This window comes from Epinephelus lanceolatus, chromosome 11 (genome assembly GCF_041903045.1).
Source record: "Epinephelus lanceolatus isolate andai-2023 chromosome 11, ASM4190304v1, whole genome shotgun sequence".
NCBI classification, from domain to species: Eukaryota; Metazoa; Chordata; class Actinopteri; order Perciformes; family Serranidae; genus Epinephelus; species Epinephelus lanceolatus.
In genome coordinates this window covers 44,510,514-44,529,498 of record NC_135744.1, presented here as the reverse complement: position 1 = coordinate 44,529,498, position 18,985 = coordinate 44,510,514, and the positions used below count along the sequence as shown (strand labels likewise).

The 18,985-nt window shown below is 41.3% G+C and overlaps 2 protein-coding genes across 2 annotated transcripts in view; both read left to right on the top strand.

Moving 5' to 3' along the window:
* Positions 1-18,985, top strand: part of LOC144464776 (uncharacterized) — a 199,224-nt gene that overhangs the window by 38,676 nt on the left and 141,563 nt on the right. The gene's annotated exons all lie outside the window — the stretch shown is intronic.
* Positions 7,475-11,097, top strand: LOC144464773 (uncharacterized). Its single transcript, XM_078172682.1, has one exon. It carries the CDS (start codon positions 7,483-7,485, stop codon positions 9,532-9,534), a length of 2,052 nt encoding a protein of 683 aa, XP_078028808.1. The 5' UTR covers positions 7,475-7,482; the 3' UTR covers positions 9,535-11,097.

Below are 18,985 nucleotides of genomic sequence, written 5' to 3'. Positions count from 1 at the left end.
TCCATCCAGTGAGCTGCTGAGAATGAGATTAGGTATTGATCATAAGAACTGTGTCTTCTGTCAAACTGAAACTACTGATCATCTGTTGTTCCACTGCACACACTCTGCAGGACTGGCTGTCAACCTAAACCTACCTCACTAACTCTCACAAGAGAAAATGTTGTGTTAAAGGACACCATGGGCCAGATCTACTAAGATCCCAATTAGCCTGTACTAATTTGCCTGCGCAATCTAGAATTTTTCGGGTTAGGGGGCTGAACCACGGTTTGCAGGTGATTTACTAAGAGTGACTGCGTAAATGACAAGAGGTGCAAACGTGTTGGAGACACCCTATTTAAATGAGGGTTTTGCGTGTTTTATGGTTTGCAGCACGGCGAGTTTGGAGAGAAAGCGCAAAGTGAAATTTGACCCTATGGAATTAGAGGTGTTGGTAGATGAGGCCAATAAACACTGAAATGAGCTACAGCAAAGAAACCTGACTGTCTCACAAACGCTATATCACTAGGACCGCCAGGATCACAGTGCCCCTCCAAGCGCCACGACCGTCATATGTAACTTCATTGTTTATGCTTCCCGTGTGCTCAGAAGCACACAAAATGCATTTTTGAGTCATTTACAAGAAGCTATGATAAAATAAAATATTACAGACTATAGAATAGGACTGACAACCTCTCCAATGTCTCGTGACAATTAATTAACACTATTTGTCGGCTTTTTATAATTTTGCTGCTGCGCTGTGTCTCCAGTTGAAAGTGGTGATTTGCTAAATACATTCTACAATAATAAATTAGATTAACTTTTGGTCTATAATATTGTTGGCTATATTACGCATTTTAATAAAAGAGTAAAAGAAATAAACACCGAAATAATTAGTGGAAACTTTTTTTTATTGATACTCCTCCTCTCTGACATACTAACACACACACACACACACATTGAAAACGCGATTGAATGAATGAAGATTGGAAGCAGTTCAGCCGCAGTCCTGCCGGCTGGTGCGGTCACTGTTGAGATTACATTTGTTTTTTATTATTAACAAAATGTTTTTTTATTGACTGTATGAATGGTTTTGTTTTCAAATAAATATTTGGAAATTAAAATGTAGGCTTTGGTGTACTTTTACAGAGTTTTGCAATATGTATAGCCACCTGTTTGTATCAAAATGTATAATTTTCAGCAGTGGTGTGTGTAACTGCGGCCGCGGTCTGAGTTATAAATGCTCAGTTTAGTGTGTTTCATCTTTGTAACTTAAAGGCTTCAGAAAACATTCACGCACATTTTGAGGAAAAGACATCGGAAGAGAAGCTTGTAGGTTTTATCTAAACAGAATTATTTGCATTATAAAAACCCAAACAGTGTGTCAGACCGTCGTGGCGGTTCCAGTGTTAATGATTGTTTCCTCATTCATACCAAAAATGTTCACACGAGGGTGAAAAATGCATTCTCTGCGTCTTCTTTCATCGTTTTGATGTCTCCTTGCAACAATAACCGCAGCCATGTGTGCGCAATTACACATACAAACCGTTTGCACCTCCCTTTGACACGTGTTAAATATAGACGCAGTTTCTATGAACAAAACTGCTTTCAGGTTTGATAAATCACTTTCCGTGTGCTAAATTAATATATTTACATGTTTTCCTCCAGTACACACAATTGCGTGTAAACGCCCCATATTGCTGCAAACGTACTAACTGAAAGCAGACGCGCTATTTTGCACCTTTGAAAGACGCAACCCTTAGTGCGCACTTTTAGCACATCAGTTTGTACATTTTTTTGCGCGTGCAATGAGTCTGAACACGTTTTTATACTTGCAAACCTTTAGTAGATCCGGCTCTAAGTGTGATCTGACTGAACAACCTGATACTGGTGCACACACACATCCAAATGGAGGAAGACAAAGGCCCTTTTTCTGTTTTTAAAAAGACTCTTATGGACGATCAGCTCAGTGCTTTGACACTAATGGGAATAAACATGCAAAGTCTCCTCACAGCATATGAAAGATGAAAATATCCGAGGACCCCGAGAGAAAGAGTGCAGAACTATGAATTTGCTTTATTTGTTTTCACTGTCTTTATGTTAAATGTTAAATGTGCATTGTAGGTTGAGACGTGTTCGTTGTGGTTTGTGTGTTGATGTTTTGTGAATGATTCATTTTCAATAAACAATCAATCAAATAAACAGAGGAGCTCCTGCAGCTCCCTCCTCTCTGGCTCTCTGATGTCACAGTGTGGAGCCTCAACACGCCAAGAGGAGGAGCACAAGGCTGCTCAGCTTACAGTGTGCTTAAAGGTTATTATGGGATGTATGCCCAGTGGAACGAAAAAGTGTCAGGAGCTTCTTTCTGATTGGTTGAGAGACGTTATCACACACTGAGACTGATGTTCACTGTTTCACTTCCTGTTCTTTGCCTTTAAAAATGCCTCTCAGCACCTCCTCTCTCCACTGCTCCTCGTCAGAAGATCAGAACACATCAGCTGAAGAGAACCCTCTCTCACTTCACACTGTAAGTGACAATAATTATCATATGCTCAGTGTTAATTTTGGCAGCTATTGTCAACTTAGTTTCAGTCATTACATGAATTACATGAAAAGTCATATTTTAGTCATTTCTGTCTTCTTTAGTTTTACTTTTTGGTGAAACATAGTAGTTACTAATACATAACATTCAGTCCTTCCAGAAAAATGCGGTGTTTTTTTGTGATTGTTGCGGGCAAAAATCCTTGATTTTGCGGCACATTTTCTTAAAAAATGCAATGGAATATATGGGATATTTATGCAATTTTATGTGATGAAATTGCAGGAACTTGCAAAAACTGCGGTTTGATGAAAAAGAGAAAAAAAAGTGATTCCCCCAACACCCTGTTGTCACTAGGCTACTACTTTAATGTAAAGAGTCATTTCTAATTACTTCCTATGATAAGCACGCATATTACATCACAGAAAGTGCAGGGAATATTTAAGTTGTTTGCAAGTTCCCGTAATTTCATTGCATAAAATTGCATAAATATCTCGCATATTCCATTGCATTTTTTAAGAAAATGTGCCGCAAAATCAAGGATTTTTGCCCGCAACAATCACAAAAAACACCACATTTTTCTGGAAGGACTGCTTAATAAACACATGGCTCAAACCTACAAAACACTGCGCTCTCAGTCTCCCCGTCTTGTCTCGTTATCAGAGGTGACGGGAGCGCAGCTACTCGGAGACCGAATCCCTCATTCATGCCTAAAATCATAACCAGCTCTTTTAGATTGAGAGTTATTTCACTGGAAGGTTTCTTCCCTCCTCCCCACAGGAGTGAGAGAGAAGAAACATCACACCAACTCTGCCCAGTGCGCGCTCTGTCTCATCACAGCGAGCCTCTGACAGACACAACAGCTGTTTGTAAATTACAGAGAGCATTCACAGGGAAAACCACTCTTGCAACGAAAATGTGGGGATTATGAAATCATGCAAGCCCCTCTGTTTTGCACATTTTGTGCGGAAATCGGCGATTTATGCGGCAAAAGTGCAGCGTTTTTTAAAAAATGCGGCCCCCGCATGAATATGCGGACTTTGGCTGATTTTGTGTTGAATTATGCGATCGCATAATTGCATTTTTCTGGAGGGACTGTGTATTAGTGGTTAATAAGGTCTGTATTAAGTATCATCACACATGTATTTGCTCAATTTCTTACTCTTACTGAACTAATGATTTATTCTTTGTAAATCACAACTAGTTGGTCATGGTATTAAGTTACTGGGTCTAATCCCGAGGCTACACCGAGTGCGGACACGTAATTCAATTGTTTATAGTAGAGTGTTATTCTGGCAGCAAATGCTCCGCGTCAGCAAGGCTGAAATCATGCACCCGGTGTAGCCTCTGGGTTAGTAGAGAGCTTCTACATTCCTTAGAGAAAAGACAATGTATTACGAGGCAGTTCTGATCTAGATATCAGTAACTTCAGATCAAGACCCACTAATTGCTTATTAAGGATTTACCAAGAAATAATAAATAAATTCAATTTTCAGTAAGATAAGAAATTGTTGAATACATATACACATTTGTAATGATGCTAAATAAACACATTAATGATCAGTAATACATGCACATATTATTTGTGTATTATTGGCGAACATGTCTCACCCCAACTAGTGTTACAAGAACTTTTAGTTGTTATATATGTCCTTTATATATGTTCCTTCATTTCATTTAGGCTAATACTGGCATAAGGAATTGATATTAAAGTCACATGTTTTAATTATCAAGTGTTGAAGCCATTTGGATGATGTAAATATTCTATCAGATGCAGCTCGATACACCAAACTTGCTTGAGAAAAGCCACATACATGTCTAATACAATAAAGTGTGTTTTTTTTGTCCAGTAATTTATCACGAGCAATTTAGTCCAAAAAATGGATCAATGAAAACAAAACATAACGTCCAGTTTAGTTTTTAGTCACTAAGATCTATATCAAACTTATTTTCACACACGGAAGTAAATAGTGATCAACTTCCGTTTTTTTGTGCGTGACTTCCGGTCAGCCACTTTCCTTCATGCTTTCCCTTACCGGAGCTAACGGTGCAAGCTAATTTTTTTTCAATTTTCAGTTGTTTATGTTAGTCAATCAGTTAGTTAGTTAGTTAGTTAGTTAGTCTGTGTATTTTGTATAACGTTAGATAACTGTGCCCACGTTTCCGTTATAACGGAAATTTATTCCCTCTAAACGCGAATAAATCGCACGTCAGTCATAAACTATGAACCAAAAAAGCACAATCTATCCCGAGTGAGACAAACTGCTTGATCCCCGTCTCCAGTGTACCAGCAGAGAACCTGCAGAACCGAATCAGTGAAAAAACACAGCGGGCTACACAGCCTCTCTACCTGAGCAGCTGAAGCTGCGGCTCACACCCTCGACACACAGACACACAGACGGTGCTTCTGCATGCCAGCCACACGTGTGCGCAACTGTGAGAAATAAATATGTGAGGTGTACGCTGCTTTTCTATCTTTTTTCCCTTTTCTTTCTCTCTGTCAGCGACATACACTCCTAACACAGGACGGGTTGTTTTAATTGACTGAGTTGATCATTAAGCCATAGTGATGCACGGATCGGCTCTGATAGCACCTGAATCAGCATGTACGCATCAACCATCCAGCCGTTACAACATGATTGAGCTAGCAAAGCAGTTTTGTGTTGCTATGTGTGGTATTTATTCAGTTTTGGGAAATCACAATGTCTAGAAAGCATCAGTGGCTGCAGCTGACAGGGACAGCTAACGTTAACACTAGCAGCAAAGCTAACATCAGGACGTCATCTGTTAAAAGCCTCCCGTTGTCGGATACGACATGAAACTACTCCAATTAGCTCAATCATGTTGTAACTAAGACATCCACTGGAGAAAATATTTTTTTCATGGACCGTTTATTGAGTTATTACAGACACCGCTAACGGCTGACGGCTAACAGCTAACGGTTAGCCTAGCTAATCTACGATAACCATGTTATTAATTACACACAGAGAAAATACTAATGTTTGTTCAATCATTGTGTTTATAGACTTTACAAACATCAGATTAGTCTAAACGGTGATATAGTGACGTGAAAAATGTGCTATATGTATATATATATATATATACAGCTAAACTCAGCAAGGTAAACAACAAGGCGATTCCCATTTACACAGTGGAAAGAGTGCTGGACCAGAAGTGTCGCACAAAAAAACGGAAGCTGGCTGCGTTCTGTTTTGCCTCCGTGTTTCCGTGAAAAATAAGGTGGATATCAAACTTATTTTCAGCTCATTATCATCATGGGAAAAAGTGTAGACGAATACTTTTCGTTAAAATTTTAGACGACGGCCCTGGCCGTGGCACAACTGGCTGGGGCACCTGCACCATACACCGGCGACCTGGGTTCGGGTTCGAGTCCCGCCCTGTGGTCCTTTCTGGATCCCACCCCATCTCTCCATCTCACTCGCTTCCTGTCATTTTATACTGTCCTATCTGATTAAAGGCATAAAAAGCCCCAAAAAATATACTAAAAAAAAATTAGACAACAAAATGAATACTGGCTGCTACTAATACCAGATCATATTTATTTTCCTGTGAAAAAACTGCTGTCGTATCTTATGTAGCTTTGACTGCATTCATCCAGTGCATGGTAGGTGGATAGAACCAAATGTGCTGTAAGGTGACAATCAGGCTGTTGGGTCAACAGATCATAGTGCAGGCAAAGGACATTTAGGCTACATCACAAGCTTCAGGAAATGAAGGTGTATCATGAAAGACTCCACCATGGCACCATTTCTGCCTTCACAGCCCAGGGCTCGATTCAGAGACACACATAGTCACACAAGAGCAGTCATCTCCTCAAGACTGCAGGAAACATGACTATCTTGAGTCTATCTTTGTTCATCTTCTTGTTATTTCTAACTATGGACAGATCTAAAGGCAACCTTAGAAAAGACAGAGAAGGATGTCGTTTTTGCATTTTTTAGTCGTGAAGAAAACATTTAGCCTGTAAAACCACACATTCCAAGGATTTATTAATTTATTTATTTTTATTAATTTAAATAATGGCGTCAAGCCAAACTTTGCTATCCTCTTCCCCTGAGTCTAATGGAGAAAGGACAGCACTGGAGCTAGCACTATAGCTGTCCTACTTCCATATCCAGCAGCATCTTAAGGTCTAGGTACAGTCGGGCGGTGGTGAGCAGCTAGCGGCGAGTGCTTGCCGCCTGTTGACAAAAATTGTGTTGTGCGGCCACGAACCTCCCAAAAATTGAGACCGCGCAGCAAGGCGCACATTGAGCTCCACAGGGATCTTGTTGCGGTACCTTGCGGTAATATGCCAGGGAACACGTCGTGCACTAGCAACTTTTTTTTCACCTTTACCGCGTTACTATTGACTACACCTGAGCCTTTAGTGTTTGGTTTTCTTTTCTTTTCTCTAAACTGCTGTTACCACTTCACTTGAAGTTTCTTGTCAGCTCCGACTAGTGAAGAAAATGAGCAAACTTCCACACATCATCAGAACAGTATGTACTTGCATGCTGATAATTATCATGTGGTGAGGCAGGCAGCTACCAGTGTTAACTTTGGCAGCTATTTTCAATTTAGTTTTAGTCATTACATGAATTTAGTTGTAAGTCTAAGTCATATTTTAGAAATTTCTGTCTTCCCAAAGCCAGTTGGCTTGGAATCTATTGGATTAGAACACCAACTTCGTTCAGGAGGTTCTCATTGGCTGTGATCCAAGACATTTCCCACCAAATTAAATTCATTTGTTGCCTGCAACTTCATGTCATGATATCGGTACCTCATTGATGGGCTAACCACAAGTATAATATCGACGAGTTCTGGTGTGTCCATCCTCCTGATCTTGATGGACAGATCCCCCCTGGCTTGTATTAGTAATATAAATTGTATTTTGCATTTGTTTGTATTTTGTCAAAGCACTTGCATGACATCTTCTTTATCTGCTTCGTTGAACAGCACACACCATGGAAATTGCTAAGGCCACTCAGGGTCTCACCACTGCAGCAGATATGCGAGAGACCACCAAGATGCTGATGCAGCCTAATGCAAACTGGGAAGAGTACCTGACTCCTGCCCCCCTCTCCATCGCCATCATGGGGGAGCTCGTCTTCATCTCCTCATCTGATGACTTCTCCATCAACAAGAACCCCCCAGAGAAGGGCTACAAGTACATACAATACCCAGACTCGTTCAGGGCCTGCCTCATGCAAATCTGTAACTCAGGCTGGCATGCATTCAATGAGGCCCACAAGAATATGGATCAGATCCGCCTTCACACAGCCACAGTTCCTGATTACATGAAGGCAGCAGTCAAGCTGCTTTTCAATGCACCTGATGAAGTTATTGACAAGCTCCTGCCAAATCAGCTGGAAAACATTCGCACCATTGCAGATGAATGTGTGACACTGTCAGGCAGTGTTGAAAAGAAGTACACAGATGTCATCAACTTAATCCAGGAACTGTTGGCAGCCTGTGTCAATGCTGAACGCTTTCATGGAGAAGAGCTGGAGAAGGTGAAGATGAAGATTAAGGAAAATGAAATACGGGAGAAGACCGCCACTGAGCTTAAAGAATGGTCCAAGAAAGCAATGGAGGCCATGGAAAAGGAAATAAATGAAGCACAAGATAGCTACAAGAAAGCAATGGACTCTCTTCCCTCCGGATGGGAAATGATTGGAATGGATGTGGTTGAAGGACTTTCAAAGGCAGTGACAACATTGGTTAATGGAGTCGCTAACATGGTAAGTTCTCCAGGAAAAACAATCTACGATTCAGCAGAAACACTCATAGACACATTCCATGAAAACAATCTGCAAAATGAAAACGTAGATGTGCTCTCAGTCGGCTGTAAGTCTGCAGAGATTCTTTCCATTGTAGGAACTCTTACACAGTATTTGAAGGAAGGGAAAATAGCCTGGCAGGACCTGTATGATCAGAAAGCACAATCCACAAAGACAAACTGGTCTCAAGCTCAATTCAAAAGAATCTCTGGGGCCTTAAAGAAGATGAAAGGGAGCAAACTTCAGAATGATGCTCTGAACCTTTGTGAGCTGGGTATTAACATCTGTGAAGAACTGGCCACATATAAACCTGGTGAAAACTGGGGTGACAAGAAAGAAACAGAGCTCATCAAGAAACTGAAGAAACTGGATGAAGAATCCCGCATCTTTGACACCAAAAGCAAAAAAGTACTGGGCTCTCCAGCTCTTTCTGCTACATCACCAATGATGAGCAAAGCACAGAGCGAAACAGGAGATCAGTCTGCCAGTCAGAGAGCAGCAGATAACGCTCGTTTCAAAATTGAGCAGAGCCGAGAACAACTCAAGGTAACACGGGAGGCCTATGAGAAGTCTGTGGAGAGAATGGAGCAGAATCAGAAGGAGCTGACTGAGATCTTGGTTGAAATGCAGAGCTGTAAGATCAAGGAGATTGACTTTGAAACCACCATCAAGATGCTGGTCAAGGGTCTCGATGCCATGGGCAGAGTCAAAGAGCAGTGGGAGAAGATGGTGCGCTTCTTCCAGATGATCTCTAACATCATCAAATGCAGCCTCAGCAAGACACTGAAAGATTTTGTCTCAACAGCTGATGATACAAAGGAACTCAGTTACAACAATAAACTATTTGTCAAAGACATGCTGTACAACCAGGCCTTCCAAGCCTCCAATGTTGCCAGTCTGGTCCACATGATCTCAGAGACCTACACTGAAGTGTCCAACAAGTACCTGATGGACAGAGTGAGCAGCCTGGGCAAGCTCATGGCCATGGATAAGGAGAAGCCAGAATTCCTTCAAGAGCGTTTGAAGCTGCAACAGTCCTGCACAGCAGCTCAGGAGGGCATCCTTATGCTGGTCCTCAAGAACAAGAAGGAGTTTGAGAGGAAGACAGATGACAGGATGGCAGAAATAGAGAATGGTCTGAAAGCAATTCTGCCAGCTGCCCCACCCCAGGAGACTGAGAGGATCAAAGAAATAGTTCAAGCTGGGTTTGGTGGAGGAGAAGAGGATTACTACTAGAACAAAGTTTCTACCAGTTATGAAACTGTCACCTAATTCTGATCGTCACCATTTTTTTCATTACTTTTATTGATCAATCAAACAAATCTTCAATGATTTTTTAGATTGTTATCTTGTCCTGATGTTTGACCCAAGTTTAGAGGGGAAACTAGTGATTACTGTGTGCTTGTGGTATTCTGCAACTCTGTGCTTCACTGGAAATCTGATTGGTCTGTCTTTTTCCATTATTGATCACTGATCAATCATCCTTACAGATTTTGATTCTTTTATCATAACTGGTGATTTTAATATTCACATTGACAATCCCACAGACATCTCTTCTAAAGAGTGTAGTGTAACGAGCTTTAACTACAAAGAGTGATTGAAGTAATAAATCAGTAGATATACACTGGCATAAGGTGATTAAGTTTGAAATGCCTGTTGAGGTTAATATATTCGTTTACACGTGTCATGTATTCACATATTGTACTCACACACACATTTGGTCATACACTGCATGCAAGCACGTGGGAACCAAAGTGGAAAGTACCTAGAGTTCTCAGTGTTTTTGAGTTTAATGTGTACTCAGGGTTAATGTGTACTCAGGGTTAATGTGTACTCAGGGTTTATGTGTACTCAGGGTTAATGTGTACTCGGGGTTAATGTGTACTCGGGGTTAATGTGTACTCAGGGTTAATGTGTACTCAGGGTTAATGTGTACTCAGGGTTTATGTGTACTCGGGGTTAATGTGTACTCGGGGTTAATGTGTACTCGGGGTTAATGTGTACTCAGGGTTAATGTGTACTCAGGGTTAATGTGTACTCAGGGTTTATGTGTACTCAGGGTTAATGTGTACTCGGGGTTAATGTGTACTCGGGGTTTATGTGTACTCAGGGTTAATGTGTACTCAGGGTTAATGTGTACTCAGGGTTTATGTGTACTCAGGGTTAATGTGTACTCGGGGTTAATGTGTACTCGGGGTTAATGTGTACTCGGGGTTTATGTGTACTCAGGGTTAATGTGTACTCGGGGTTAATGTGTACTCAGGGTTAATGTGTACTCGGGGTTAATGTGTACTCAGGGTTAATGTGTACTCGGGGTTAATGTGTACTCGGGGTTAATGTGTACTCAGGGTTAATGTGTACTCAGGGTTAATGTGTATTCAGGGTTAATGTGTATTCAGGGTTAATGTGTATTCAGGGTTAATGTGTACTTAGGGTTAATGTGTACTCAGTGTTTTTAAAAAATAGCGTGAGACGTGGCTCAAACACAATGGTGGGAAAGTTTGGGGCATTCCAGCCCAGGCTGATATGGGCTTGGCCTTGGACACCAGTATGACTCATACCCAGGTGACTCTAAAAGAATACACCATTAAGATCGGACTCAACCAAAGGCAAAAACATGCCACCATTGTGTTCAGGCTCAAGTGGGCAGGATTAAGGGAAAAAGGTGGAGATTCAGCAGAATCTTCATCAGCATAAAAGGGAGCGCACAGAGAGTGAAACTTCAGTCTTGTTCCAGAGCTTGACTCATGAGTTGTGTGTGTTGTTGCTTGTGAACACATTAAACACGGTTGCACCTGATTCCACGTGTCTCCAGTGATTTCCTCAGCACCAGCCATCTGATTTTAAGATACTTATTTTTGAGTAGAAGGCGAGTCCAACCTAAAGAGTTGAAGGCAAGGTCGGGAGCCCCCAGGCCCAGCTGCAGACACCGATTTCTGCTTCATCAAGAGCTCACTGCTTTGTTTGACATGTTTGATCTGGTACAACATGTTAGCAACTCCACTCATATCAAAGGTCACACTCTGGATCTAGTTATCAGTGAGGGTCTCTGTATTTCTTCAGTTAATGTTATAGACTTAGCACTATCTGATCATTTTTGTGTATTCTTTGATGGCCTGGTCTCTCCAATTAGCCAAACTCAATCTAAAACTGTCCCTAAGAGGTATATTAATGAGAATACCTGCAGTCTTTTTACGGAAGCCATGTCTATTACACCATGCATAACAACTCAGGGCGTGGAGGACCATCTAAGTCTGTTTAACTCCAATATTCTCAGGGTATTTGACTCTGTAGCACCTACCAAGCTTAAAAAAAGCCCCAGTAAATGTAAAGCACCATGGAGGTATACCACAGCTGTAGCGACTCAGAAGAGAGAATGTAGGAAAGCTGAGCGTAAATGGGGAAAAAACAAGCTTCAGGTTGACAATGATATTTTCAAAGACAAACTCCAAGCTTATAACTATGAGTTAAGAAAGGCTAGACAATCTAATTTCTCTAACATCATTAACAAGAACATTAACAACTCCCGTGCACTGTTTGCCACTGTTGATAAGTTAACAAATCCCCCAGTACATCTACCTCAAGACTTTATGTCACCTGATAAATGCAATGAGTTTGCTTCCTTCTTCCATAGCAAGACTGAAAATATTAGAAAAAGCATTAGCTCCACCCTGTTATGTAATGTCTTGGTTAAATCATCAAATACAAATAGCCTCTTTATCTGAATTTACTGCCACTGATAGCAAAACTCTTGAAAAAAACTGTGATGCAGCTCAGCTCATCTACTTGCTGTCCTGACACCTTCCCCACAAGCATCTTTAAAAGCATCTTTGGTTGTGTGGCATTTGAGCTTCTAAAGATTGTGAGTGGCTCTCTTCTTTCAGGCATTTTCCAGCCTCTCTTAAGACTGCAGTTATCAAACCCCTCCTAAAGAAAGAAACCTTGATCCCTCTGTGCTCAACAACTACAGGCCAATCTCAAACCTCCCCTTTATAGGCAAAGTTATTGAGAAAGTTGTATTCAACCAAGTCAGTAACTATTTAAATACAAATAGCATCTATGACCAACTCCAACTCAACTGAGACTGCACTTGTAAAGGTGTTAAATGACATCTGCCTGAATACAGACTCAGGTAAAACAACTGTCCTGGGGCCTGTTTCACAAAACCAGGATAAGGGATTAAGCCAGGATATCTTGGTTATCCTGGATCAACTTATCCTTGATCCAGTTTCACAAAAGCAGGATAGGGGGAAGTGGGATATGTTTTGACATAAGTTACCATGGAGATTTATTCTGTGGAGCTAGCCTGCTCCAGACCAGGCTAAGTTCCAGGATTTATTTAATCTCATCCCTTATCTCAGTCAGCAGCTACCACAAATGGAAACTAATATTTATTCCACTTCACACTACACATTCTTATCACATTCAACGAGACCCACTGTCATTATTTAAACATTTGTGATCATTAATTGCAGTCATTTTAGATAAATGATTTTAGTAGAAAATTTAGTTAGACTATCTCTCTCATATATATATATATATATATATATATACACTGTAAATAAATGATTAAAAAAATACACACCATACAGTAACATGATGACATGATGTTCCTTTATTGAATAGGATAAATCAAAGCAAGTAATCCATCAGTTCCTTTCAAAAGTGACGTCACACAGTGCTCTACAAGATAGAAAGCACTGAATCAAAGCATATTATTCATCACAAGAATAAATACACATTCTCAAAGGTCTGTATATAAAACACCCTGCATGTCTGCACACTGGAATAAATGCAGGACAAATCCATACTTAACAAATGAACAAATGTCAGGCCTGTATACGCACAGTACACAGCACAATAAGCCAAATTAATATAAAATAACACAAATTCCTCTGCTATTGCAGGCCATATTCAACTTAAATGTGCAGAATGCATTTTAACTGAAATAATTCAAAACGTATTGGTCCCTGATCAGCCGACCACTGTCGTCATCCGGGAAGATGGCCGGATTGTCCCGGTCCACATCTGATGGCACTCTGGGGGCCCTCTCCTTCCTCAGGCAGGCCACATTGTGGAGGACAGCACAGGCCACAGTAATATCGCATGCTCTGTCTCAGATGGTGCAGACACTGGAAGCGTGCCTTCAGGAGGCCAAAGGTCATCTCGATCCGAGCCCTTGTCCTGGCATTGGCATCGTTATATGCCCGCTGTGCTTCCTGAGGGTCTGCGTAGGGTGTGAGGCAAAAAGGCTCGCAGGCATAGCCTCTGTCCCCCAGCAGCACACCAGAGAATTCACCTGTGAATACAAAATGTCATCATCACAGCCTTATCAATAGAGGGACATTCTTGACATAGCCTTGATTTTAAAAGTGGTTATTAATTGAGGTCATGTGGCTCACCTTGTGACAGGCGCCAATAGACTGCAGAGGACCGAAAGATTCGTGAGTCATGGACTGAGCCAGGCCACTTTGCCACAACATTGCTGATCAGGTAGTCAGCATTGCAGACCATCTGAAATTATAAGATGTAGACTATTAAACCATTCAATGCACATCACAAGCAATGTACAATGTTCATTAATGTCATAAAGTCATGTTCACCTGAACATTAATGCTGTGAAAGGATTTCCTGTTCACAAAATCTCCCTTATGGGCACCTGAGGGGGATTTTATTCTGATATGGGTGCAGTCAAGTGCACCAATGACATTGGGGAAACCTGCAACACAAAGCAATAAGTATCCTACTATGACTTAACACTTGTCCTGTAATTTGTACTTACAGTACTCTTACCTGCAATCCTATAAAAATCCTCTTTGATGTCACTGAGTCTTCTGTGTCCAGGGAAGGAGATGAAGACACCTGATAGTGATTTGAGGGCTAGACAGACACTACGCACCACACGGCAAATTGTGGCCTTGGCCAGGTTTTCAGCATCCCCCACTGAGTACAGGAAGCCCCCACTTGCAAAGAAGCGCAAGGCCACACACACCATTTGCTCAACACTCAGCGCATGGCTCCGTGCTGTGTGGTGTTGGATCCTGGGACCCAGCAGTCTGCACAGATATCGGATGCCATCTGCAGAAAACCTATATCTTTCGTGTAGGTGGTCATCAGGGAAGGCCAATGGGTTCGCCCTGTCCCTGAAGACCGTCTCCCGCCTGAAGGCTCTCCTGAGCACAAGAGCTTCTCCATCCACAACCTCTTGCAGGAATGGACACGCCATTGTTTGAGCAGGAAGGAACACACCATTTTGGGCCTTCATATAGGCTATTGGATCGCTAGATTTAATGAGGAACACCTTTGCACTCTCACAAGCTACAAATGGTTATCTAATTATCAGGATACCTATTGCCTTAAAGAATAGATAATTGATTAAAATGCTCCCTGTTTGATCTTCACACTGCTCAACTTCTGCCATAAAGTGTTTTGATATCTGGGAAATAGCATTTCAGGTACATTATGTGCATTTCTTTTTGTCTTAATACAGCCAGTCTTTGGTGTGTGACTTCTAACCAATCAAAGCACTTGGGGCTACCATAGAGATGACACTAGGCATTATGTCAGACTGTGGAATACAATCTGCAATCCCACCTAACTGTGCACAAATTAAACAAGCAAACACCACAGAAGGTCTTTTGATCTTTTATTTAAGATTCTTCTTCTTGAAGCTGGGTGAGGAAAGGAGAATAATAATTAATAGATTGTCTGTGTTACAGTCAGCATACAGTGTACACTGAAGGTGAAACTCACCTCCCGCTCAAGTTTTTTTATTTCAAGGTTCAGTTTCCTCAGTTTCCTCCTTTTAATTTCGGACTCCACGGAGAGGTCTGCCATCTGTCTTCTTTTGTATTCAATGTCCATATCGGCCAGTTGTATTTGCCGTTTCAGATGTGTGGCATACAGCTGTCTGATAGCTTGTGAGTTCTGTAAACACATAATAATCAGCACAGCAGGAATTTTGCATGATGGGAATGTACTTCCATAAATACTCACTATGTTGCAAGGCTGGCTTTCATCCTGTAGAGCATCTGGGTCCTGTTACAGAAATGACATTTTGTGTGGGCTCCAGATGATGATGACTTCTCACCATTGTAGACTGAATGAGTACTTTCATTTGACATGATACCTCAAACCTTCTTGAATCAAGAGACACAGTCTCCTCATCGACTTCATCTGCTGCTCCTGCTGCTCCACTGGTGCCTTCACCCTATCACATTTAAAAGGGATTCATATTAAAGCAAGCAGATGAGACATGCCAGGCTACACAGTATGACTTTGATGGAGGACTCACTGGATCATCATCCTCTGGTATTGGTGACGCCACTGTTGGAGGCTCCAACAGTGAGATGGTGTTTCCAGATACTGCAAGGTAAAACAGAGTCAGATAGTCCAAATGGATTCAATATGAATGGTTGGTTATGTCCCATGTAAAGATGGAAGAATGTACCTTTAATGAAGAGGGAGGCATCTTCCTGGGAGGGATTTATATTTGAGTCTGTCCCCCCAGGGATCCCCTCTAACACAGGCCTGCCTCTGTTAAGTTCCAGGGCTCTATCCTCTGCAGGGGTGAGGTCAGCTGGTGGTCACCCACCACCCGTGCCTTGCTTGTGGGTTTTTTTTTTAACAGCTATAAGTACAGACAATATGTGAGTAGGCACCCTCTGGGTACAATGTACGCACGTGCATAGTATTTGTCAGGTCACTTACCATTCTGCAGGATGTTCTTATATTTGATCTTGACTTGTTGCCAAGTTCGTTTGGGCCCAGTCATGTTTAATCTAAGAATAATAAATTAATTAAGACAAAATAAATAACACACACACACACATAGATAGTGAATGAAATAACTGAGGAGCAAATATGTAGTTGCATTTACATAATTTCACATCTACAGTCCATTTCACTCGCAGTTTCATAATCAGAGTATAACTACGTTTTTGGGAATGTTAATTAACTATTTGGATTGTAATTGTGATGGATTCAGCAGGGTAGTGAGTGTGTGTTTGTGCAATACATACGCATTCAGGCGGTCTGCAATACTTTGCCATGCTTTCTCTCTTTGTTTGATGGCGGTGGCAGTGTTTCCTTTCTTTTTAATTTGTTCTTTTACCTCTTCGTAGGCCTCCATAATTATGTCCTGCTCCGATGGGGAGAAGTATGCTGCACGTGATGCCATGGTGAATCAGTGAATCTGTGATCAATTACAGGGTCTATTTAAGGAGCCATGTGCTGCAACTTATCCAGGATTAGTTTCACCTGGCTTGATGAATCCGTGTCTACTTATCCTGGCTTGGCGTTTGTGGAACCAATTAAGCCTGAACTCTGTTGTTTTGGATTGGTTGAGCCAGGCTTACTTACTTATCCTGGATGTCTGAATCCTACTTTTGTGAAACGGACCCCAGGTAATGTTAGACCGTAGTGCAGCTTTCGATACGGTTGATCATGTAATACTTCTCAACCGACTAGAAAGCTGTGTTGGGCTTTCTGATACCGTCCTTAGATGGTTTAAGTGGCATATCATAGCTATGCAGATGACACACAGGTCTTACTTGCACTGTCACCAAATGATTTAAGTCCTATTGACTCCTTATGTCTTTGCCTTGAAAAAGTAAATACCTGGATGCAGCAGAATTTTTTAAAACTTAATCAGAGCAAGACTAAGATTATTTTATTTTAGGAACAAAGGGGATAGATCACAAATAGGTGCCTACTTAGAATCTAAAGCACTCACACCTAGGACTCAAGTAAAAAACTTGGGTCATCTTGGATGGGGACCTGACTATGACTGATCACATCAAAAGCATTAAAAAATCAGCATTCTGGCATCTCAGAAACAGCTAAGATCAGAGATTTTGTTGAAAAGCTTATTCATGCTTTCATATCCTGTAGGGTAGATTATTGTAATGGCCTCCTAACTGGCCTCCCCGAAAAGTCCATTAGACAGATTCAATTAATTCAACACGCTGCCTCTAGACTATTAACCAAGACTAAAAAGAGACATCACATTACACCCATTCTTAAATCTTTACTCCCAGTTAATTTCAGAATTGATTTCAAGGTTCAACTCCTAATATGTAAGTCACTAAATGGACGTGGCCCCAAATGTTTTTCTGAAATGTTTCCCCAGTATACACCTGGTAGAGCGTAGATCTACTGGGACTGGTCAATTGATAGTCCCCAGGGTTAAAACTAAGTGAGGAGAAATGGCATTTAGCTGTTCTGCCACAATCAGCTTCCAATAGATATTAGATTTGCCCGAAACTCAAAACTGAACTTTTTCATTTTGCATTTATAGATGAATTAATTTACTTTAGATGGGTTATGTTGTTATAAAGTGACTGTGACATAGTTTTAGGTTTAGTGGATGCTGTAACTTTTGAACACATATCACATGACTGATCAGCTGTGAGGGTCATAAGGACAGAGGGATGTCGTATGCTGTAAAGCCCTGTGAGGCAAATTGTGATTTGTGATATTGGGCTTTATAAATAAAATTGATTGACTGATTGATGACTGATATGCTTGTACAGTACAGGCCAAAAGTTTGGACACACCTTCTCATTCAATGCGTTTTCTTTATTTTCATGACTATTTACATTGTAGATTCTCACTGAAGGCATCAAAACTATGAATGAACACATGTGGAGTTATGTACTTAACAAAAAAAGGTGAAATAACTGAAAACATGTTTTATATTCTAGTTTCTTCAAAATAGCCACCCTTTGCTCTGATTACTGCTTTGCACACTCTTGGCATTCTCTCCATGAGCTTCAAGAGGTAGTCACCTGAAATGGTTTCCACTTCACAGGTGTGCCTTATCAGGGTTAATTAGTGGAATTTCTTGCTTTATCAATGGGGTTGGGACCATCAGTTGTGTTGTGCAGAAGTCAGGTTAATACACAGCCGACAGCCCTATTGGACAACTGTTAAAATTCATATTATGGCAAGAACCAATCAGCTAACTAAAGAAAAACCAGTGGCCATCATTACTTTAAGAAATGAAGGTCAGTCAGTCCGGAAAATTGCAAAAACTTTAAATGTGTCCCCAAGTGGAGTCGCAAAAACCATCAAGCGCTACAACCAAACTGGCACACATGAGGACCGACCCAGGAAAGGAAGACCAAGAGTCACCTCTGCTTCTGAGGATAAGTTCATCCGAGTCACCAGCCTCAGAAATGGCAAGTTAACAGCAGCTCAGATCAGAGACCAGATGAATGCCACACAGAGTTCTAGCAGCAGACCCATCTCTAGAACAACTGTTAAGAGGAGACTGCGCCAATCAGGCCTTCATGGTCAAATAGCTGCTAGGAAACCACTGCTAAGGAGAGGCAACAAGCAGAAGAGATTTGTTTGGGCCAAGAAACACAAGGAATGGACATTAGACCAGTGGAAATCTGTGCTTTGGTCTGATGAGTCCAAATTTGAGATCTTTGGTTCCAACCGCCGTGTCTTTGTGAGACGCAGAAAAGGTGAACGGATGGATTCCACATGCCTGGTTCCCACTGTGAAGCATGGAGGAGGAGGTGTGATGGTGTGGGGGTGTTTTGCTGGTGACACTGTTGGGGATTTATTCAAAATTGAAGGCACACTGAACCAGCATGGCTACCACAGCATCCTGCAGCAACATGCCATCCCATCCGGTTTGCGTTTAGTTGGACGATCATTTATTTTTCAACAGGACAAT

Excerpts from the sequence above, each read along its gene's own strand:
- LOC144464773 (XM_078172682.1), top strand. The coding sequence starts at position 7,483 with ATGGAAATTGCTAAGGCCACTCAGGGTCTCACCACTGCAGCAGATATG.